Below are 20,410 nucleotides of genomic sequence, written 5' to 3'. Positions count from 1 at the left end.
TGGTTTTGTAATATACAACACCAACCTGGACAATACAGCACTGCAAACTATTACTAATGTTCAGAAAAGTCACTTAGTCAAGGCTAAAAGTTGTTAAATGAAAGACTGAGGTCCCATAATGCAATTCACAAGCAGAAATTAATGGGGAAAAGTGAAAACATGAATCGGAAAATATGGAAAACTGCTAATTCATGGATATTTTTGACAGTTGCCCCAATCAGCAGTGATCTATTCCATACAGATTGCTGGAGGACTACAATCCTGTCTCCATATGGACTACAACTCCCTTCAGGCACCACACACACACACACCTGTTATGATGGTCCTTTGATTACTCACCCGCAGCTGAGAGCTGCTCAAGTTCTGATTACATGGACTACATGTAGAGCACACTCACACACATACTTTGCTGAGTCTTGTTTGGTTAACACCCTGTAACATTATAAGGTGTTTCCTGGATTAGTTTCTCTTTGTTTTGACCTTTGCTTTGTTTTATCGTTTACCCTGTCTGCCGCCTGTATCGACCATCTGCCTGACCCTGACGACGCCTTCAAATTTACTAGTTTGTACCCGTTTGCACTAACCATTGCCTGTCTGACTATGACTCTTAATAAAACCTGCATGTGGATCCTCAATTCCGTTGTCAGCGTCCAAATGGTACAACTGTCTAGTTTTGAACCTGACAGATGGATCAGTGTTTGGAAACAAAAGCAGATTCAGGAAACACTGGAACAGTGAAAACAGCATTTCTACAAAAGTAAAGAGGACCTGTTGTGCAAAAATGACTTTTATAAGGGGTTTAAACCCAGTTGTGTGTCAGCAGTGCGTGAATATCTCCATGGTCAACATGAATTAATTGTATTTGTTCTAATCAGACTTGCTAAAATCAGTCTGCAGAAACACTTTGATTGACACACAGGCATTTGTAGCTCCGCCCTGTTTTAAAAAGAGCACAATCTCATTTGCATTTAAAGCGACAGTCACCAAAATGCCACAATTAGTATTAAAGAGCCCATATTATGTGTTTTTGAAAATTCCCCTTCATGTAGTGTGTAACACAGCTCTAAGTGAAGTGAAGTATCCAGCTAAGGCTTAAATCTGTAAGAGTACAGTGTTTAAAACGGTTGATTCATCTATAAAAGAGTCGACTCATAGTGCTTCAAAGGAGTCGACTTGATACCGAGTCATTAGGTGTTTCGTCATGACGTACGAACAAAACCAAGTTATTCACGTGCACGCGCAAACCCGGGAGATTTCAAACCTGAGGCCCCGCCCTCTGACGCAGAAACCCAGACACACACACACACAAACACACACACAAACAAACATGCCGGTCGATTGAAGTCACACTGCAGATGGATATTATCGAGTCTCTACCCAAAGATGAAACCTCAGCATTATAGCCAAGCAGTTGGAAACTACTGGAAACTACAGGCTACAAAGAATACATCATCAGCGTTTGTTAAAGGAAGGATCAGTAAAGAGTAACTTACTGCTGGACGTCAGGATGGGTTTCTTCCTCCATTTCTCAAGTGTAAGTACGTGCGATTAAAGTTGCCTTGTTGACTCTAGCTTGCAAATGTATTTAGTTGTGATTTGTTACTTGTAACCGCGTGTACTGTATCAGGTTAACTGGCTATATTCTCTTATCGCGTGCAAAGTCACGTTAAAAACGCGACGCGTGCTGCTTTGTTTACGGAGCTCCGTGGACGAGGAGTAGTGTGTGTGTGAGTGTGAGTGTGTCGTCCGGAGGTATGTGTGTGTGTTTGTGTTTGTGTGTGTGTGCGCGCGCGCGCGCGTTGTCACCCGGAGGTGTGTGTGTGTTTTTGTGTGTGTGTGCGAGCGCGCAAGGACGAGGGCAATATGTGTGTTTGTGTGTGTGTCTGTGAAAAGAGCAGAGTGAGACAAGCTAGGAGATCTCCTTGACAGTTTTTGGAGTTTTTGCTCAATAAAATAGTTAGTCGTCTGTATTTTCAAGTCCATCGACTGTATTTACATTGACCCACTGGCAGCTAAAATCCACGCCTACACTATTGAGCGTGTGTGAACTGTGATTACTTTTATATTGCTGATTAGCTGTTGGGCATTTCAATTCAATTCAATTCAGCTTTATTTGTATAGCGCTTTTACAATGTAGATTGTGTCAAAGCAGCTTCACATAAATGGTCATATTAACTGGAACAGTGTGGTTCAGGTTTTAGTGTTTAAGTTCAGTTCAGTTCAGTTTAACTCAGTTCAGTGTGATTTAATCATTACTGAGAGTTCAAACACTGAAGAGCAAATTCATCGATTTTTCACTCTCTGACTGAAGGCAGTCGACCAATCGCAACATACTGTCATCGGTCCAATCAGCGCAGATTAGCTTCGCGCTAAGGAGGGGTTTGGGAACAAATGAATCACTGGACGATTCATACGGGAGTCGCTGGGATAATTAGGTAAAAATAAATGCAGATTATAAGACCATGAAAGTGTTTTTTGACCTTGCATGCATATTAAACTGTTGTTGGAGACCCTTACAACCAAGATATGACCCTATTTCATGTATAATATGGGCTCTTTAAAGTCTAAAAGGGTCAGTTTCGGAGGGATAGAAAACATTATCTGTGTGCTATTTTGAGCTCAAACTTCACACACACTCTAAAGACATTTGAAATAAAGTCTCAAACTATTTCCAGTATGATGTGGAGTTAATTAAGATTTTATGTCCACAACAAATTGTGCATCAAGCTGTTTTATAATTTAGATTTTGCCTTAAAAATGCATGTAGGCACAACTTATTTTTTTGTCTGTAAAACGGATTTTTTGTAAGTAGAGGGCTTTAGATCAAAAGGTTTTAAGGATGAGAAACAAAGTGCAAACACTGCAGAAAACGGCAAAGTATGCATATGCAAATAATGCAGAACGTGCATAACATGAGAAAGCAGATCTGGACATGACAGAAGTGCACATACAGTACATTTTACAAGAAAACAGAGTTACTTAAAGCTTGTCAAGGTTATATTTAGAAATTGAATTAAATTAGATTATATTAGGGCGAAGCAGTGGCGCAGTAGGTAGTGCTGTTGCCTAACAGGCTCGGCTGGGTCAGTTGGCGTTTCTGTGTGGAGTTTGCATGTTCTCCCTTCCTTCGCGTGGGTTTCCTTCGGGTGCTCCGGTTTCCCCCACAGTCCAAAGACATGCGGTACAGGTGAATTGGGTAGGCTAAATTGTCCGTAGTGTATGAGTGTGTGTGTGTGTGAGGATGTTTCCCAGAGATGGGTTGCGGCTGGAAGGGCATCCGCTGCGTAAAAACTTGCAGGATAAGTTGGCGGTTCATTCCGCTGTGGCAACCCCGGATTAATAAAGGGACTAAGCCGACAAGAAAATGAATTAAATTAAATTAAATTAAATTAAATTAATAAACTAATAAAATTGATTTAATCCTTCAAAAATAAAATAATAAAAATAATGTTTTAATTATTTTAGGACCATTAAAACTTAAAAATACATTTAATTTAGTATAATACTAATATTTTAATAATTAATTGCTAACAAAAGTTATTTAAAACATAAGCAGTCACTTTTGTGCATTTAATTTACAAACATTAAAATGCCTGACATTATTATATCCTATCATATCATATTATATTGTATTATTCATTTTCTTTTCGGCTTTGTCTCTTTATAAATCAGAGCTCATCACACTAGAATGAACTGCTAACTTATCCAGCATATGTTTTACACAGTGAACTGACCCAGCCGAGGCTCAAACCACCGACCTTCTTTCTGTGAGGCGACAGCACGACCTACTGCGTCACCGCATTGCCATTATATTATATTATATTATATTATATTATATTATATTATATTATATTATGTTTACATATTTTATTATATGATATGACACCATTTACAGTATAATTATTAATAATTTATTATGAAAATTTAGGGAAAACAAAGCTGTTTCATTCATTTAATAATTTTTCTTCAGCTTAATCCCTTTTATTTATTATATATTCCAGCATATGTTCCAGCATATACAGTGGATGCCCTTCCAGCTGCAACCCAGTAGTGGGAAACACCCATTGACTCTCATTTACACACACTCATACACTATGGTCAATTTAGTTGATCAATTCCCCTATAGCGCATGTGTTTGGACTGTGGGAGAAACTGGAGCACCCGGAGGAAACCCACCCCAACATGAGGAGAACATGCAAACTCCTCACAGAAATGACCACTGACCCGAACCAGCATTCTTCTTGCTGTGAGGCCACAGTGCTATCCACTGAGCCACCGTGCCACCTCATTATATTATTTATTTATTTATTTATAATAACTTATACTTACAACATGAGATATTTAGATAAAAAAAATATATATTGAACTATTTGGGGAAAATATAAAACGCCATGCACCAGCAATAATGTAAGAAAAGTTGCAAAATAAATGCTGTAAAATTGTCAAACGGGCATGAAAATCACAAAGACAAGCGTCCACATTCCTCTGGTGACTATAAAAACATTCACAAGTGCTGAATCTCAGACACAACTGAAGGAAAAACCAGACTAATGACCATAAACGCATTAAATCCAGCAACATATTCTGAAAGTAAAACAACTTTTGAATTTTGTCGATGTTGGATTCAAATGTTTTGCATCTAATGAAACTCTAACAAAGGTCATGTTTTACCTTTAATATTTAGTGTTTATCACAAGGATGAAAAATTAAGAAATTAAGAACAAAATAAACAATATAAAGAGAATAAATGGATCATTTGCGATGACATCATCAATATTTAGGAACTGTTTAGCTGTTTATCTAATGTGATTTATCCGTTACTATTACTTTGAGTTTTCCTTTCATTTTTTGACGATTGCATAATAAACTATGCTGGTTTACTGCAAACAAATCATAATAATAATTTAAGTTTTAAGTCTTCAGACCATTGTACTACATGTTATTAATGTATTGTCCATTAAAAAATTTGTTTTATCTAAAAATAATGTACACAAAATGGTAAAAATATCTCAAAAGTGTAGTAAAACTCTCCCAGTCACACTTTGCAACAAGGTTTTGTCAGGTAAAATGTTCAAATCATGAACTAATAATGTATAATAATCGTGCATCATTTATTAATCATAGGTCATCATTTACTAATGCATTATTAAAATCCACACTTGTGCTTGTTTAATGCACAATTAACAGCTTTTTTTCCCCATTAACTAACATTAACAAAGATGAATAAATACTGTAGTAAGTGTATTGTCTTTATAGAGTTTTATTTAAAATGATGAATGCAAAATGTCAAAAACATCTCAAAATTGTACTAAAACACTGTCACACTTTACAACAAGGTTGCATTAGTAAAATATGCATCATAAACTAATAAAGAACAATACTCATGCATTCATTTATTAATCAGTTCATCATTTACTGATGCATTATTAACATCCACACTTGTGCTTGTTTACATTAATGAATGCGCTGTGAGTTACGTCCATTAAGCTGTTAACAAACATGAATCTATGCTGTAATAAAAATATTGATCATTGTTAATAAATGCATTAACTAACATTAACTAATACAAGCTTATTATAAAGTGTTACCAATCAAATATGGCAAATATAATATGACTATAGCAGGGAAATATTACTTCAGTTTTTAATTTCACATTTAAAAAATTGAAAATCTTCTTAATAATTAATAAAGTTAACCAGAAATTTAACGTCAAAATAATGTGGAATATAACATTTATTTTAAGTGTAAATATAGTATTTTTAGTGTAAGAATAATTCCTAAAGGAACTTTTTAAAGTTTCATTTACTGCTGCTTCAAAGATAAATGACAATTTAATCTCAAATCAAGTTAAAATAAAGCATGCAAAACGCCAATAAATAAATGAATAAATAAATCTCAAAGCCATAGTAAAATTCATGGTCACACTTTTGATGTTTCATTAATGTTAATGTATTTATTAACATCATGAACTAATAACAAATGATATTAACACCTGTGCTTGCTTATAATTATGAATGCACTGAGAGTTATTTGCATTAAGTTGTGTTAACAAACATGAAACAATGCTGTAATAAAATATTGATCATTGTTTGTTCATTTTAATAAATGCATTAACTAACATTAACTAATACAAGCTTATTATTATAAAGTATAACCAATAAAATATGGCAAATAAAATATGACTATAGCAGGAAAACATTACTTCAGTTTTTAATTTCACATTTAAATGAATGGAAAATCTACTTAATAATTAATAAAGTTAACAACCAATTTAACGTCAAAATAATGTGGAGTATAATATTTATTTTGAGTATAAATGTAATATTTTTAGTGTAAGAATAATTCCTAAAGCAACTTTTTTAACAGTCACATTTAACTTGACTGCTGTTTCAAAGATAAATGACAATTCAATCTAAAATCACTTTAAAATGATGCATGCAAAATGCCAAAATATAAATAAATAAATCTTAAAGCCATAGTAAAATTCATGGTCACACTTTTGATGTTTCATTAATGTATTTATTAATATCATGAAGGAATAAGAAATTATACTTAAAGCTGTGCTTGTTAACATTATGAATGCACTGTAAGTTAGTGTCATTAACAAACGTCAATAAATGCTGTAATAAACATATTGCTCATTGTTTGTTCACGTTATAATCTTAATATCTTTTCTTTTTCATTCTTTTATAACCTGTTTTAACACATTTTAATCTGTTTTTAATCATATACCTAAATCTTTTTTATTCCTGTTTATGTAAAGCACTTTGAATTGCCTCTGTGTGCTATATAAATAAACTTGCCTTGCCTTGCCTATAACATAAATTATCAATGAACAGCTTTTTTTCCATTAAATAACATCAACAAGGAAGAATAAATACTGTCATAAATGTGTAGTCCATTGTTTATTAACAAATGTAAATGTACAAATGTAATGTAAATGTTAATGTCAGTGTTAATAAATGCATTAACTAACACAACCTCATTGTAAAAGGGTAACCAAATTCACAACGCACAGAAGAGCAGAGGAAGCTTGGATTAAAGTCCAGCGAACTTACTGTATGACTGTAAAGACGTCGAGCTCCTCGCTGGGCTCGGGGTCTTCATTGGCCCGTGCTTTGTTCTGCTGTCCCTTTGGCATACTTTAGTCTTTCAGCATAAAAGATCCGCGCGTGTGTGTGAGTCTTCCAGGTGAAATTCAGCATCTGATCCGCTCTGAATAAACTCCTCTCACACACACACATACACACACACGGATGGATGGATGGATGGGGCGGCGAATGTGGAGGACGAGCCCTGAGGCGGAGAGAAAGAGAGAGAGAGAGAGTGTGTGTGTGTGTGTGTGTGTGTGTGTGTGTGTGTGTGTGTGTGTGTGTGTGTGTGTGTGTGTGTGTGTGTGTGTGTGTGTGTGTGTGTGTGTGTGTGTGTGTGTGTGTGTGACACAGAGAGAAACTCAATAGGTTTTTATACATACAAACATACAGTTGGAGTCAGAATTACACTCCCTCCTGTGAATTTCATTATTTTTTTTCTCAAATATTTGACAAATGATGCTGAACAGATTTAGGAATTTTTCACAGTATTTCCTCTAATATTTTTTCTTCTGAAGAAAGTCTTATTTGTTTTATTTTGGCTAGAATAAAAGCATTTTTAAACCCATTTTAAGGTCAATATTATTAGCCCCCTTCGGCAATATTAGTTTTGGATTGTCTCCAGAACAAATCACTGTTATACAATGACTTGCCTAATTACCATGACTTTACCCTAATTACCCTAGTGAAGCCTTTAAATGTCACTTTAAGCTGAATACTAGAGTCTTGAAGAATATCTAGTCTAATATTATGTGCTGTCATCATGACAAAAAGAAAAGAAATCAGTTATTAGAGATGAGTTATTAACACTATTATGATTAGAAATGTGTTGAACAAAAAATCTTCTTTCCTTTAAACAGAAATTGGAGTAAAAAAAAATATACTGGGGGCTTTAATTCTGACTTTAACTGTATATACATACTTACATATAACAAATAATCACTTACAAACACCGTTTAAACATGCTGCCTTGCATTTATAACACTATAACTACTCCTTTATGGCAAAAATTAACATCTCTTCATATAGTGAGCACAAAACATTGCCACAACACAACTTCTATATCACTCATAGCTTTGAAAATAATGTAAACACATGATTTTTTATCCATCCCAGTCTCATTATTGATACGAACCCCTATACACATTTCTGGAGAGCGTGAAATACGTCCCAGGAGCTACTTTTTATTTTTTTTTTGCAGTTTTTGTTTCCATGAATCTACCGGAGTTTAGCTTAATAAAACTAATTAAATAAATTAAAATTAAATAATTAGCTACAGATTGCTTTTAACGTACTTCAACATGATTAAAAGTCATTTTAAACGCAGATAAAATAAAACTTGTTATTTTCAAATTCAAAGCAAACTAAGCAAAAGCCAATTTATATGACTACTACTCATGGCGCAGAGATTAAATTGGTGTCCTAGTACAAATATTTTGGAATTTTAATTGATGATACACTTTCTTTTAGTTCTAGAGTACGCTTTTTGAGATCTCAAATTTCTCTTGCGAGTAACATTCACGCCTGCTGTTCCTGCGTAAATCCACTAGAGGCCGCTGTCAACTGACTGACTGACTGACTGATTGATTGACTCAACACAGACTCATTCATTCATTCATTTTCTTGTCGGCTTAGTCCCTTTAGTAATCTTGGGTCGCCAAAGCGGATTGAACCGCCAACTTATCCAGCACGTTTTTACGCAGCGGATGCCCATCTAGCTGCAACCCACCTCTGGGAAACATCCACACACACTCATTCACACACACACTCACACACTACGGACAATTTAGCCTACCCAATTCACCTGTACTGCATGTTTTTGGACTGTGGGGAAAACTGGAGCACTCGGAGGAAACGCACGCGAACGCAGGGAGAACATGCAAACTCCACATGAAACGCCAACTGAGCCGAGGCTTGAACCAGCGACCTTCTTGCTGTGAGGCATCACCACTACCTACTGCGCCACTACGTCACCCAACACAGACTCAGTAGCCCTATATACATTTCTGGAGAGCTCAAATTATGTAGCCAGAAGTACTTTAGGCTGCATTTCATCTCTAAAATGAATGACACAGGGGCGGTATGATGCCATTCCATTCCACACTTACGAGCTGACCACTTACCTTCATGTGAATGGCTTTACTGCTGTCACCAGTTTGTCCAGTGGCTCACCGTGTATGTCGGCTGACTTGAAACACAAAGAGGAGTTGACCACGAGGACAGGGTTCAAGTCTGGCAATGAATGATTTTGGAAAGCAGATAAGACAAAAACAAAAGCTAAAAAATAAAATAAACAAGTAAATAACAGGGTGAGAATGCGGTAAAATCTAAAAACATGGTAAAAATCAGCCGAGGGCTTTTCTTTTTCTGCATTGCTTTTGAAAACACTGTCGGTTGGGTTTAGGGAAGGGGGTGGGCGGGTCAATCTGTGCTTTTGAAAACACTATCGGTTGGGTTTAGGGAAGGGTGTGGGCGGGTCAATCTGTGCTTTTGAAAACACTATCGGTTGGGTTTAGGGAAGGGGTGGGCCGGTCAATCGGGGCTTTTGAAAACACTATCGGTTGGGTTTAGGAAAAGGTGATGGGTGGGGTGATCAGTCAGTCAGTCCACAGCGCCCCCTGGTGGATTTACTTCAGAAGAGCAGGCGTGGATGGCACTCGCGAGAGAAATCTGAGGTCTGAAAAAGCGTACACAGCGGCCTCTGGTGGATTCACAAAAACAAAAACTGCAAAAAAAAAAAAAAAAAGGTAGCTCCTGGGACGTATTTGGCGCTCTCCAGAAATGCATATATGGGTACACATTTGGTAGGGATTGGGGTTGGTATTGGTAGAGCTACGCATCGATGAATTTGCTCTTCAGTGTTTGAACTCTCAGTAATGATTAAATCACACTGAACAGAGCTAAACTGAACTGAACTGAACTGAACTTAAACACTAAAACCTGAACCACACTGTTCCAGTTAATATGACCATTTATGTGAAGCTGCTTTGACACAATCTACATTGTAAAAGCGCTATACAAATAAAGCTGAATTGAATTGAATTGACATTCAGAATGAGCCTGGGTTGGAAAGACTGATTGACAAACTGACCGATTTCCCCACCCACACCCTTCCCTAAACATAACCGACAGTGTTTACAAAAGCAATCCAGAAAAAAGAAAAGCTTGATTTTTACCACATTGTTAGATGTTACCACATTCTCACCCTGTTATTTACATGTTTATTTCATTTTTTGCCTTTTGTCTTTGTCTGGCCAGCTTAATGGAACTGTTCTTCAATGGACTCAAACTCCGTCATCATGGTCCACTCCTCTCTGCGTCTGTAGTCTGCCGACGTATATGGTGAGCAACTGGTAACAGTGGAAAAGCTGTCCATGTGGAGGTATGTGCTCAACTGGTAGCACGAAAAAAAAACAGAAGCAGTCGGTGGCATCATATCGCCTCGTAACCTTTGTTTAAAAGACCAAATGCAGCCATATGTACCTCTAGATACATAATTTGTAATTCTCCAGAAATGTATACGGGGGTAAGTTTTCACAATGAGCCTGTGTTATTTTTATCAAATTGATGAAAAACATCAATACACCTTATCCAGAATTACCTTCGAACTTGTTTATTTGACTTATTTCATAAATCGCCATTTTTCATATACCCAAAATAAAATCAAGCAACTGACTGACACTCAGAAGCTCTCCTCTAAAAAGGCTCACTAAAAGACGTTAACTAAAGTACTTTTAATTAATTCAGAGCTGTCATAAACACAAAATATTCAGTTCAACATAAAGTCAAAGCAAGACAAAAATACTATTGCAAACCATCTGAGTCCATGTACAGTTGTGTATTGTATTTTATTTTTTGGTAACACTATACTTGAAGGAGTGTTCATAAGACTGCCATTAAACCTTTATAATCATGACATGACGCATGAGATTTTAAGACTGCTTATTACAACTGTTATTAAGCATCATTCGCTCAGGACAATTTAAATGCAAAGATGACGCTGTTTGTTATGACAACTTGACATAAACAATTACGTTTTGTCTTTGTAGTGACAACTTGGCATTAGCAAGACAATAGAACCTGTCATAAATCTGTCATAAACATGACTATCGTGAAGCTGTTGTAAAGATGTGTAAAAAATTAAACCAACAATGGAAAAAAGCATCAGAAACAAACCTTCAAGCCTTTCACAATGTACAACACAATGAAAAATGGTTTCCAAAATGGAGAGAGAGAGAGAGAGAGAGAGAGAGAGAGAGAGAGGGAGAGACTCAATAATGAAAGCCCATCACATTACGGGCCAGTGCCTCGGCGAGCCACAGGGATCAATGCGAGAGCAGCTGCCCTGTGATTCACAGTGGCTTTGACTGAGAGAAAGAGGACAGAAAGAGCCAGCAGTACAAACACATCACAACAGCAGCTCAATATCAGAAACACTGAAACACACCACAGAGGATACACTGCATTTCTGCAGTCAGCCGCTGCCGGACACCAGACGCTGCTGCGTTTAACACAGGTGGAGTACGTGTGCAGGGCTGGGTGTTTAAATTAGGGATACACGGCAGTTTGAAATATTCGATTCTGATTGGCCAGTCTAGATATCCCCATGTTATTCCCAGATAACAACTTAAACCAGGGGTGTCCAAAGTCGGTCCTGGAGGGCCAGTGTCCTGCAGAGTTTAGCTCCAACTTGCTTCAACACACCTGCCTGTCTAGTTTACCTAGTAAGAGCTTGATTAGCTTGTTCAGGTGTGTTTGATTAGAGTTGGAGCTAAACTCTCCAAGACACCGGCCCTACAGGACCGAGTGTGGACACCCTTGACTTAAACTAATCCCAATTTTTGTCTAAAAGCTTAGTTTTGTGACAAGAAGCAGTGTAAAAAGCAAGATAAAGTACACCCAGGTGGTTGTTTTTAAAGGATAAAACCTTCAGTCTTTTACAGCAGCTGCTGATAAACATGTCATGTTTTATTCAACACAGGATCCTTCCGAAAATGTAGTCCCGCGAACGTTTCTGGACACCACGAATTTTGTAGCCGGAGGTACGCATGGCTGCATTTCATTTATTTAAGTGAACGCTGCGGGGCGGTATGACGCCGTTCCTTTTGCGCTTACCGGCTGACCCCTTACCTCCATGTGGAGGGCTTTCCAGCTGCAACCAGTTTGTACAGTTAGCTCGTCATGTACGTTGGCAGACTTAAGATGCAGAGAGGAGTTGACCGCGATGACGATCGGGTTCGAGTCCAGGAAGAGCAGTTCCAGAAATCAGCTAAGACAAAAACTAAAAACTAAAATATCCCCCCCAAAAAAATGAACAAGTGAACAACAGGGTGAGAATGTGGTATAAATCAAACAAGCCCTTTTCTTTTTCTGGACAGCTTCTGTAAACCGTTGGCTGTGTTAAGGGAAGTAAGCAGGCGGGCGGGTCAATCGATAAAATTGGTTGGGTTTAAGGAAGGAGGAGGGTTGGTCGGTCGATTGGATGGTCGCCCAGTCAATCATTAAGTTGGTCGACAGCAGCCTCTGGTTGTCACGACTGGGTATCACAAAAACAAGGGAAAGATCCAAGTGCAGGTACTAAAATCTACGAAAACATGAAGTGCAAAAAACTAAGCACAAGAGTGAATCTAACAAAAAATAAATAGGAATCCAAAAACATAGTAATGATACTAAACAAAGTGAACAAAGAAACCAGATAACAGATACTTATACTCTATTGCTCTACATTTTAAGGCAAGTAATGGTACTTTTACTTGAGTATGATTTTTCAGTACTCTTTCCACCACTGCATATTTCACACTCTCCAGAAATGCATATGGGTGCGTAATCAAAATGAGCCTGGGATGGCATTATATGATGGTGATCTCTGCTCTGTCCAGTTTTGATATTAAAAATTCAACTCTACAGTTTAACAAAGTGACTTTTACTAACATTTTAGTCTTTTGAGATGATATAATGTATAAAAACTAGGGATGTAAGGGTATTGTAAATACCGTCATACCGCAATATTATTTTTTTCGATATTACCGTAGTCGCATGACTCGGTAAAACTATAGGTCTTCTGAGAAAATTTGCTCAGGCGAATGAAGCGAACGGGAGGTACCGGAAACTACAATTCCCATCAGCCCAGGCTTGGCCATAATCCCTTGCGGTCTGTTGTCGCTACAGATCCAGTAATGCGGAAATGGAGTGTGCTGCTAGAAGCGGGGATAAAAAAGCGCTGGAAAACCCTAAAGCGGGTGTTGTCGCGGCGCGCATACTGAATAGCGGTGTTGTCGCGCGAGTTCTTATCAGCTGTGTTGTCGCGCGAGTTCTTATCAGCTGTGTTGTCGCGCGCGTACTGTAAAGCGGGGACAGAGGGTATGTCGCGTTGCGGGGGCAAACCCAGAGATACCAGCTTTTACCAGATTATAGTTATATGATAATTTTCCTTTAAACCCATCTCTTTCTAAGTGAGTGAGTGATTAAATGTTGAATGTGACGAGTTTTCAACAATACTAAATTGAAACTTAATTTTTTTACATGGTTTAATATTTTTTTGTTATTAAAATTGAAGTTTCTGTTCAAAAGTTTCTGTTCAAAGCTTACAGATAGATGGCTAATTTGTATGTCATTGACACTTTTGGCACTTTTTTGGAGTATTTTCATAAGTTTTGTTTTTTCCTGTAAATGATTCAATAAATACCGTACTGTGACATTCATACCGAGGTATTACCGTACCGTGAAATTCTGATACCGTTACATCCCTAATAAGAAATAATAATATATAGAGATATAAGTCTGTAAAATAACAGAAAATGTACTTTTAGAGTTTATTACAAGGTTTTTTGTAGAGTAATATACAACACTAACACAGACAAAACAGCACTGCACACTTTTACACATGTTCAGAAAAGTCACTTTTGTAAACTTTCCAACATCAAAGGTTCTTTAAGGAAAAGTTACGGTCCCATAATGCACTTCAAAACTTTAAAATGACCAACATTACACCCAAAAAAGGAAAGATTTTCTACTTTCATAATTTAATGAAGGATGTACACATTTTTCCAAAGGGCCACATTAATATGATAACACAGAACAGCCATTTTCCTCAGCTTTCCCTGTGCATTTTGCATTTTTCAGGACGAACATCACTTGGCAGATGAATTATTTCATATAAACCGTTACATAAGCATATACAGAACATCGCTGTCTTCATATGTGATTGCATTTATAAATGCATTAAATAACTCAAACCCAATCTTTATCACGGGAAAAAGCAAAAACCCCTCGGTTTGATGTGGATAAATCACTTTAATAGCCTCATTGCTTTATTCCATTATTGTTTTGTGAGCCCTGCATGTCTGAATATAGAAATGCGATGTGGTGCGTGCTGATTACATAAGCAAAATGCACTCATTTAAATGTTATAATCCGCCACGCTATCCATATGCATTCAGAAATCAAGCATGAAATGTGTATAATGTGACCTTTTTCGGCTATGTTCTAAGATTTGTCTATTTATATACAGCTGAAGTCAGAATTATTAGCCCTGCCTGTATGTTTTTTTCCCTGATTTTTGTTTAACAATGAGCAGATTTTGTTTTCAACACATTTCTAATCATAATAGTATTAATAACTCATTTCTAATAACTCATTTCTTTTGTATTTGCCATGATGACAGCACATAATATTAGACTAGATATTCTTCAGGATACTAGTATTCAGCTGAAAGGTGCAGTAGGTGATCTGCCTAAAAGCTATCCGTTAGCATTACATCTTTGAAACACTCACTCTCCTGCAATCCAAAGCCACGCCTCCTGAAATCATGAACGAGCCCATTAAAGATGACAGAGACCCACTAGATTATGTCAATCGACAGTTAGAAAACTTTATAGTACTTCATAATTGTTAGGATCACCAGTGATCGAGCAGCTGCAGATCACAATGGACTACAAATCCGACATTACATGGACTACAAGTTCCAGTCATGCACCGCTCACACGCACCTGTTCCGAGTTTCAGCGATTATACACACAGACAAAGCTGAAGCTCATCATTCATTCATTACAAGGACTATAAATACAGCGTAGGCAGCACAGTGGCGTTCACCTCACAGCAAGAAGGTCACTGGTTCAAGCCTCGGCTGGGTCAGTTGGCGTCTCTGTGTGGAGTGTGCATGTTCTCCCCATGTCTCTCCAAAGACATGGGGTATAGGTGAATTGGGTAGGCTAAATTATCCGTAGTGCATGTGTGTAAATGAGTGTGTATGGATGTTTCCCCGTGATGGGTTGCAGCTGGAAAGCCATGTGCTGTGTAAAACATATGCTCAGTGCTTAATTTGTGAATTGCGAGGTCCTGGAACAGTTCGGGGTAATGGATCTGGCAACGTACCCAAGGATGGAGAGGTATTGTGCACGAAAGTGAAGAGTGGGGGAGGGGGGGGTGTTGCAGATGAAAGTGAAGAGGGTTGCAAGTTGTGGAAGAAAGTGAAAGTGATTTTTTTGGTTATTTTGGTTATTTTTGTGTCTCATCATGTGTTTCTGTATGTCACCCAGTCCACTTCTGTGCTTGCTCCGCCTACACTCATCTCTGATTGGTTGTTTTACTTGTTCTTGCTGCAACCAATCCCATCTCTCCTGCTACCTGATTGGTCACCACTCACAGCCAATCCCTGCATGCCACCTGGCCTTTAAAAGGTCTTCAGTTTGCTAGTTTAGGAGCAGACGCACTGACTCTATGTTTGACACATTGCTCGCTCGCTTGCTTGATTGTTGTAGTTTGGCTTGTTTGTTCGGTTTGATTTGTTAAAGTTTGATAGTTTGTTATCCCCATTTATTAGCATTGCTCGTCTTTATGTGAATTACACTTTGTTGAAGTTTGTTACTGTCTGTTCTTACCTTTGTTTTGCCATATCTTCCCTAACCTCATGTTTCCCTGTGAGTTTAGAAAGACTGGTGGGTAAGTACGTCATGTGACATGCACATCAGCACATAGATTAACATTTGTTTAGATACACCAGGTAAGAGGCTGTGTGCCAACCTGTGTATTTTTGGTTTAATTGTTAGTCAGTGTAGATTATATAGGACGTCATTGACGTTGAAGATTTCTTTTTCATATCTTTTGTTCATTAGAATAGATTAGAGGGGATTTGTTGTGAATTTTAGTAAGACTGTTTGGTTCTTTTATTTAGCGCCACCCATAGCCAGTCTTTCTAACATTTAATTGTTTATTGTCTTTAACCTTGTATATATTGTAAATACCTCACTCGCTGATTCACCCTCACCTATTTTGTAAATAAATCACTTATTTTTTAACGTATATTCTTGCTGTCCTTCCTTACTTTGTATCACAATTTGTTTTTGAGTATTTTTGCGATTACCAATTCCTCTGTTAAATGTGCAACCCCACTCCCCTAGACAAAAAGGGGTTTAACAAGGAGATTATGTAGCCAGAGGTATGTATGGCTGCATTTCGTCTTTAAAACAAAAGCTCTGGTGTGATCTGACCATTTCGCACAAACAAACAAATAAACGGGTCAGTCGGTGCTTTTGAAAACACTACTGGTTGGGATTAGGGAAAGACGAAGGCGGGTCAATTGGTGCTTTTGAAAACACTAATGGTTGGGGTTGACAGCAGCCTCTGGTAGATTCACGCGAGAACAGCAGGCTAGAATGAGATCTGAAAAAGTGTACACAGAGGCCTCTGGTGGACTCGCGGAAATAAAAAATATATAAAAAAATACATCTTGGGATGTATATGGTAATCTAGACTATTAATTTAAAACTAGACATTTACACAGGGGTATGTGTAGATGACCTTTAAATTGTTCAATCCCGGACACTTCTGTCTCCGTCCAGTAGAGGGTGCTGTTGTCTTAAAACAGGCCGTAGTGTCTACATTGAAGAAGTTATGGGTGAAGTGTTTTCATTCATTCATTTTCTTGTCGGCTTAGTCCCTTTATTAATCCAGGGTCGCCACAGCGGAATGAACCGCCAACTTATCCAGCAAGTTTTTACGCAGCGGATGCCCTTCCAGCCGCAACCCATCTCTGGGAAACATCCACACACACACTCATACACTACAGACAATTTAGCCTACCCAATTCACCTGTACCACATGTCTTTGGACTGTGGGGGAAACCGAAGCACCCGGAGGAAACCCACGCGAAGGCAGGGAGAACATGCAAACTCCACACAGAAACACCAACTGAGCCGAGGTTCGAACCAGTGACCCAGCGGCCTTCTTGCTGTGAGGCGACAGCACTACCTACTGTGCCACTGCCTCGCGGGTGAAGTGTTTAGCGCTACAAAAACTAAAACTATCGTAAAGGCAGTCAAAAAGGTTTTTCTGACTTTTAGCTCCTGGCTGATGAAGGGGACAAGGTATTGTTTATTTGTTGATCCGTGAAATTTAAAAAGACTGTTCATCAAAGTTTATAGTTTGTTGATGGTCTTTTGGTTAGCATTTAATTGTTGTTGGCACATATATAAGGATTTTAAGTATCAGTGTTATCATTATTATTTGTTAGTTTTGTACAAAAGGCATGTCATTTATTTTTATTATTATTATTTACTTATTATTTGCACTACAAATGGGACATTAACAGCCATTAAGGTCTTTATTTTGGTCATTTTAGATTAATCTCTGTAAAAATAACACCACTAATTGCGCTAAAATTAATTAATTGTTAAAGCTGTTTATATTGCAGTCTAATTGTTGTAATTTATAAGGTCATAAATGCTTTATCCGCATTAAATATTGCCATTGTTAGTGTTATAACAATTCAAATTATTTAGACTTATAACTATATAGTTAATTACATTTATATTTTAAGCCTGTACAGTGAATATGAGACTGTATATGTGTATTTATCAGTTTATTGGCTATATGAGCATTTGTTTAACGCAATTTCAAGGATATGTGTAATGAATATTATTTGTTTCTTTTATTCAGCTCGATGATTTATTTTGAAGATTAAAAACTATATAAACATCGGTCCCTGAGAGTAAAGTGCATCTGTTCAGCTGGGAATGCTACAGTGTGTATCTATGATGAGCCTTGCTTGTGTAACAGTGGTTTGTTCTAGAGACAATCCAAAATAAAATATAGCTTAAAGGGGTGAATAATATTGACCTTAAAATGGTTGTAAAACACTTAAAAACGGCTTTTATTCTAGCCAAAATAAAACAAATAAGACTGTATTTTTACAGAGAAAAAATTCCTTGCTCTGTTCAACATCATTTGGCAATATTTGTTCACCACACACATGCATGCATGCTATTAAAAAGGAGGAAATCATGAAGTGAATTAGTGGCGTAGACGTGAGAGGAAGAAGGCGCAGGCCGCTGCACTGATTTGATCCGCAGGGCTTCAGCGCCACAGATTACGATTATACGGAGGTCTTCTCATGCGTGAAGCGAATGAAGTCCTCCATTAGTTATGAAGTTAAACGCGTACAGTACATGCGAGAGTGAGATTACGTAATGAAACAGCTCTCAGCTCGTCTCAAGCAGCTGAGCAAAATAAAGATCCTCATGCAGCTTTCAGAGGCTTACATAAGATGATGGACATTTGTTGTTTTCAGCTTTATATTCAGCACATGCTTTCTGGCATATTGTGTGGAGAGGCAACTCTCAAAACAATATAGCTCACTGACTATCATTTTATTGGTCATTTTATTCAAATAATAAATCAAAATGTGTAGATATGAGGGTAAAATTAGGAGCCATCCAGTGAGATGTGTGTGTGTGTGTGTGTGGGTGTGTGTGTGTATGTGTGTGTGTGATGTAAAAGCAGGCCACTGTTGGTCATGCTGTGCTTGATGGCCCTGGGCTTCTGTGCTGCACATGACTGCATGGCTTCATCTTAAATATTCATTTCCCAGACGACTGAAATAATCACGTTATTTTGATCTGACTGAGCATCATTTAGAGACTCTTAAAAACTCCTTGAGGTTTCGATTGCATGAATCTATGAAGAGAAAGTGTGGTTGAGGAATGAATATGTCATGGTTTTGACCTGACAGTCTTGTCTGTCCTGTCATTGTTTAATGTTTGCCTGTTTGTCCTGTGCTTATTTAAGCTGCGGTCACATTAGAGTTTTGAGCATGCGATATTCTGTCGTGCAGGGCTGCGGAAAGGGGCGGGATTAAACAAGATTATTAGACATTAAAAAAGTGAGCGATTGCTCCATGCTTTACATTTCTGTCCAGAGAGGACATGTTTTGATCCTCGATTGTTCTCACGCAGTCAAGTGATGCAATTTCGCAGGTCAGAGTTCCCCAAGCTTGATCTTTGCACCGAAACATTCTGCGAAACTTGAAGCATGACCCTGCGTTTCCAGTCTGACGCATTCGTGTGCGTATAAATGGAAGTCTATGGTAGGAAAAGCCCAGTTTGACCGCAGCTTTACTCTGCCTGTAGCTGCATCCCAAATGGCACACTATACACTATGCACTCATGCACTATGTACTTATGCACTTAAACACTCAACAGGATAGTATGTATGTAGTGTCGTCCCAAATGGCACACTAGTGTTTTTTTACTAAGCAGAAATTCAAACCGTTTCCCTGATGACGTTTGACGGTTTCTAAACCGACCGATTTATCAAATGTTACCTGCTGTGAGTATTGCCGCATTCACCATCGGGAGGCGCTATAATCACTCTCGTAGGAGAATTTCGCTCTCACCATCTAAAATAAATAAAGTTATTCAACATGTGCACCCGATAGCTCCGCCTCTTCAGCTACATAAGCAAACCTGCGGTCGTTGAGTGCGTGAAGTGTCCATCATTACACACTTCATTTTAGCGGCTGAATGAGTGCATCATCCGGGTTATTAAAGTGCACTTATTATTATTAGAGTTTTCAGTGTGAACACACTACTTATACTATTTATACTACAAAATGGCGTAGAATAGTGCATAAGTATGCAATTTGGGACGCAGCTTGTGTCTTAATTTGTGTCGGCCATGTGCTCCTCTTGTCTTTCCTCCTTGTTTTCAGCTACCCCGCCCTCATATTTACACCTTGTTATCCTGATTGTTTTCACCTGTCTCTCGTGTGCTTTGTTCTATATATTGTACGGTGTGTTCTCATTTCTTTGCTGGTTTGTTCCATGTGAGCTTGTCTTGTATCCTTGCCTATTATCTTTACTGAGCTTTTGGTCTTGCCTGTTCTAGTTCTCTCGTCTTCGCTCTCGTCTTTGTTTGTAGCTACTACTTTCTTTTGTTTGTTTCTAGTGTTTACTTAATTTAGTGTTCTAATCTTCATTTTACTTTTATTTTTAGTAGTGATGGAGAAATGACAACCCAAGCTCATTCAGAAAACAAAACCCCGC

At 37.8% G+C, this 20,410-nt stretch overlaps 1 protein-coding gene across 6 annotated transcripts in view; it reads right to left on the bottom strand.

Moving 5' to 3' along the window:
- frmpd4 (FERM and PDZ domain containing 4) overlaps positions 1–20,410 on the bottom strand; it is a 225,480-nt gene that overhangs the window by 166,611 nt on the left and 38,459 nt on the right. For 3 of the 6 annotated variants that reach the window (XM_073913337.1, XM_021479059.3, XM_073913339.1), the window contains exon 2: positions 7,059–7,296. In XM_073913337.1, coding sequence (XP_073769438.1) covers positions 7,059–7,141 — 83 coding nt within the window. In that variant the 5' untranslated portion in view covers positions 7,142–7,296. Of the gene's footprint in view, positions 1–7,058; positions 7,297–9,214; positions 9,324–20,410 lie in introns of those variants that run through there. The other 3 variants (XM_073913328.1, XM_073913330.1, XM_073913338.1) reach the window with 2 other exon arrangements.

This window comes from Danio rerio, chromosome 9, assembly GCF_049306965.1.
Source record: "Danio rerio strain Tuebingen ecotype United States chromosome 9, GRCz12tu, whole genome shotgun sequence".
Taxonomy (NCBI): domain Eukaryota; kingdom Metazoa; phylum Chordata; class Actinopteri; order Cypriniformes; family Danionidae; genus Danio; species Danio rerio.
Note: the sequence above shows the minus strand (reverse complement) of the source record. Positions and strands in the feature narration are given on the sequence as shown.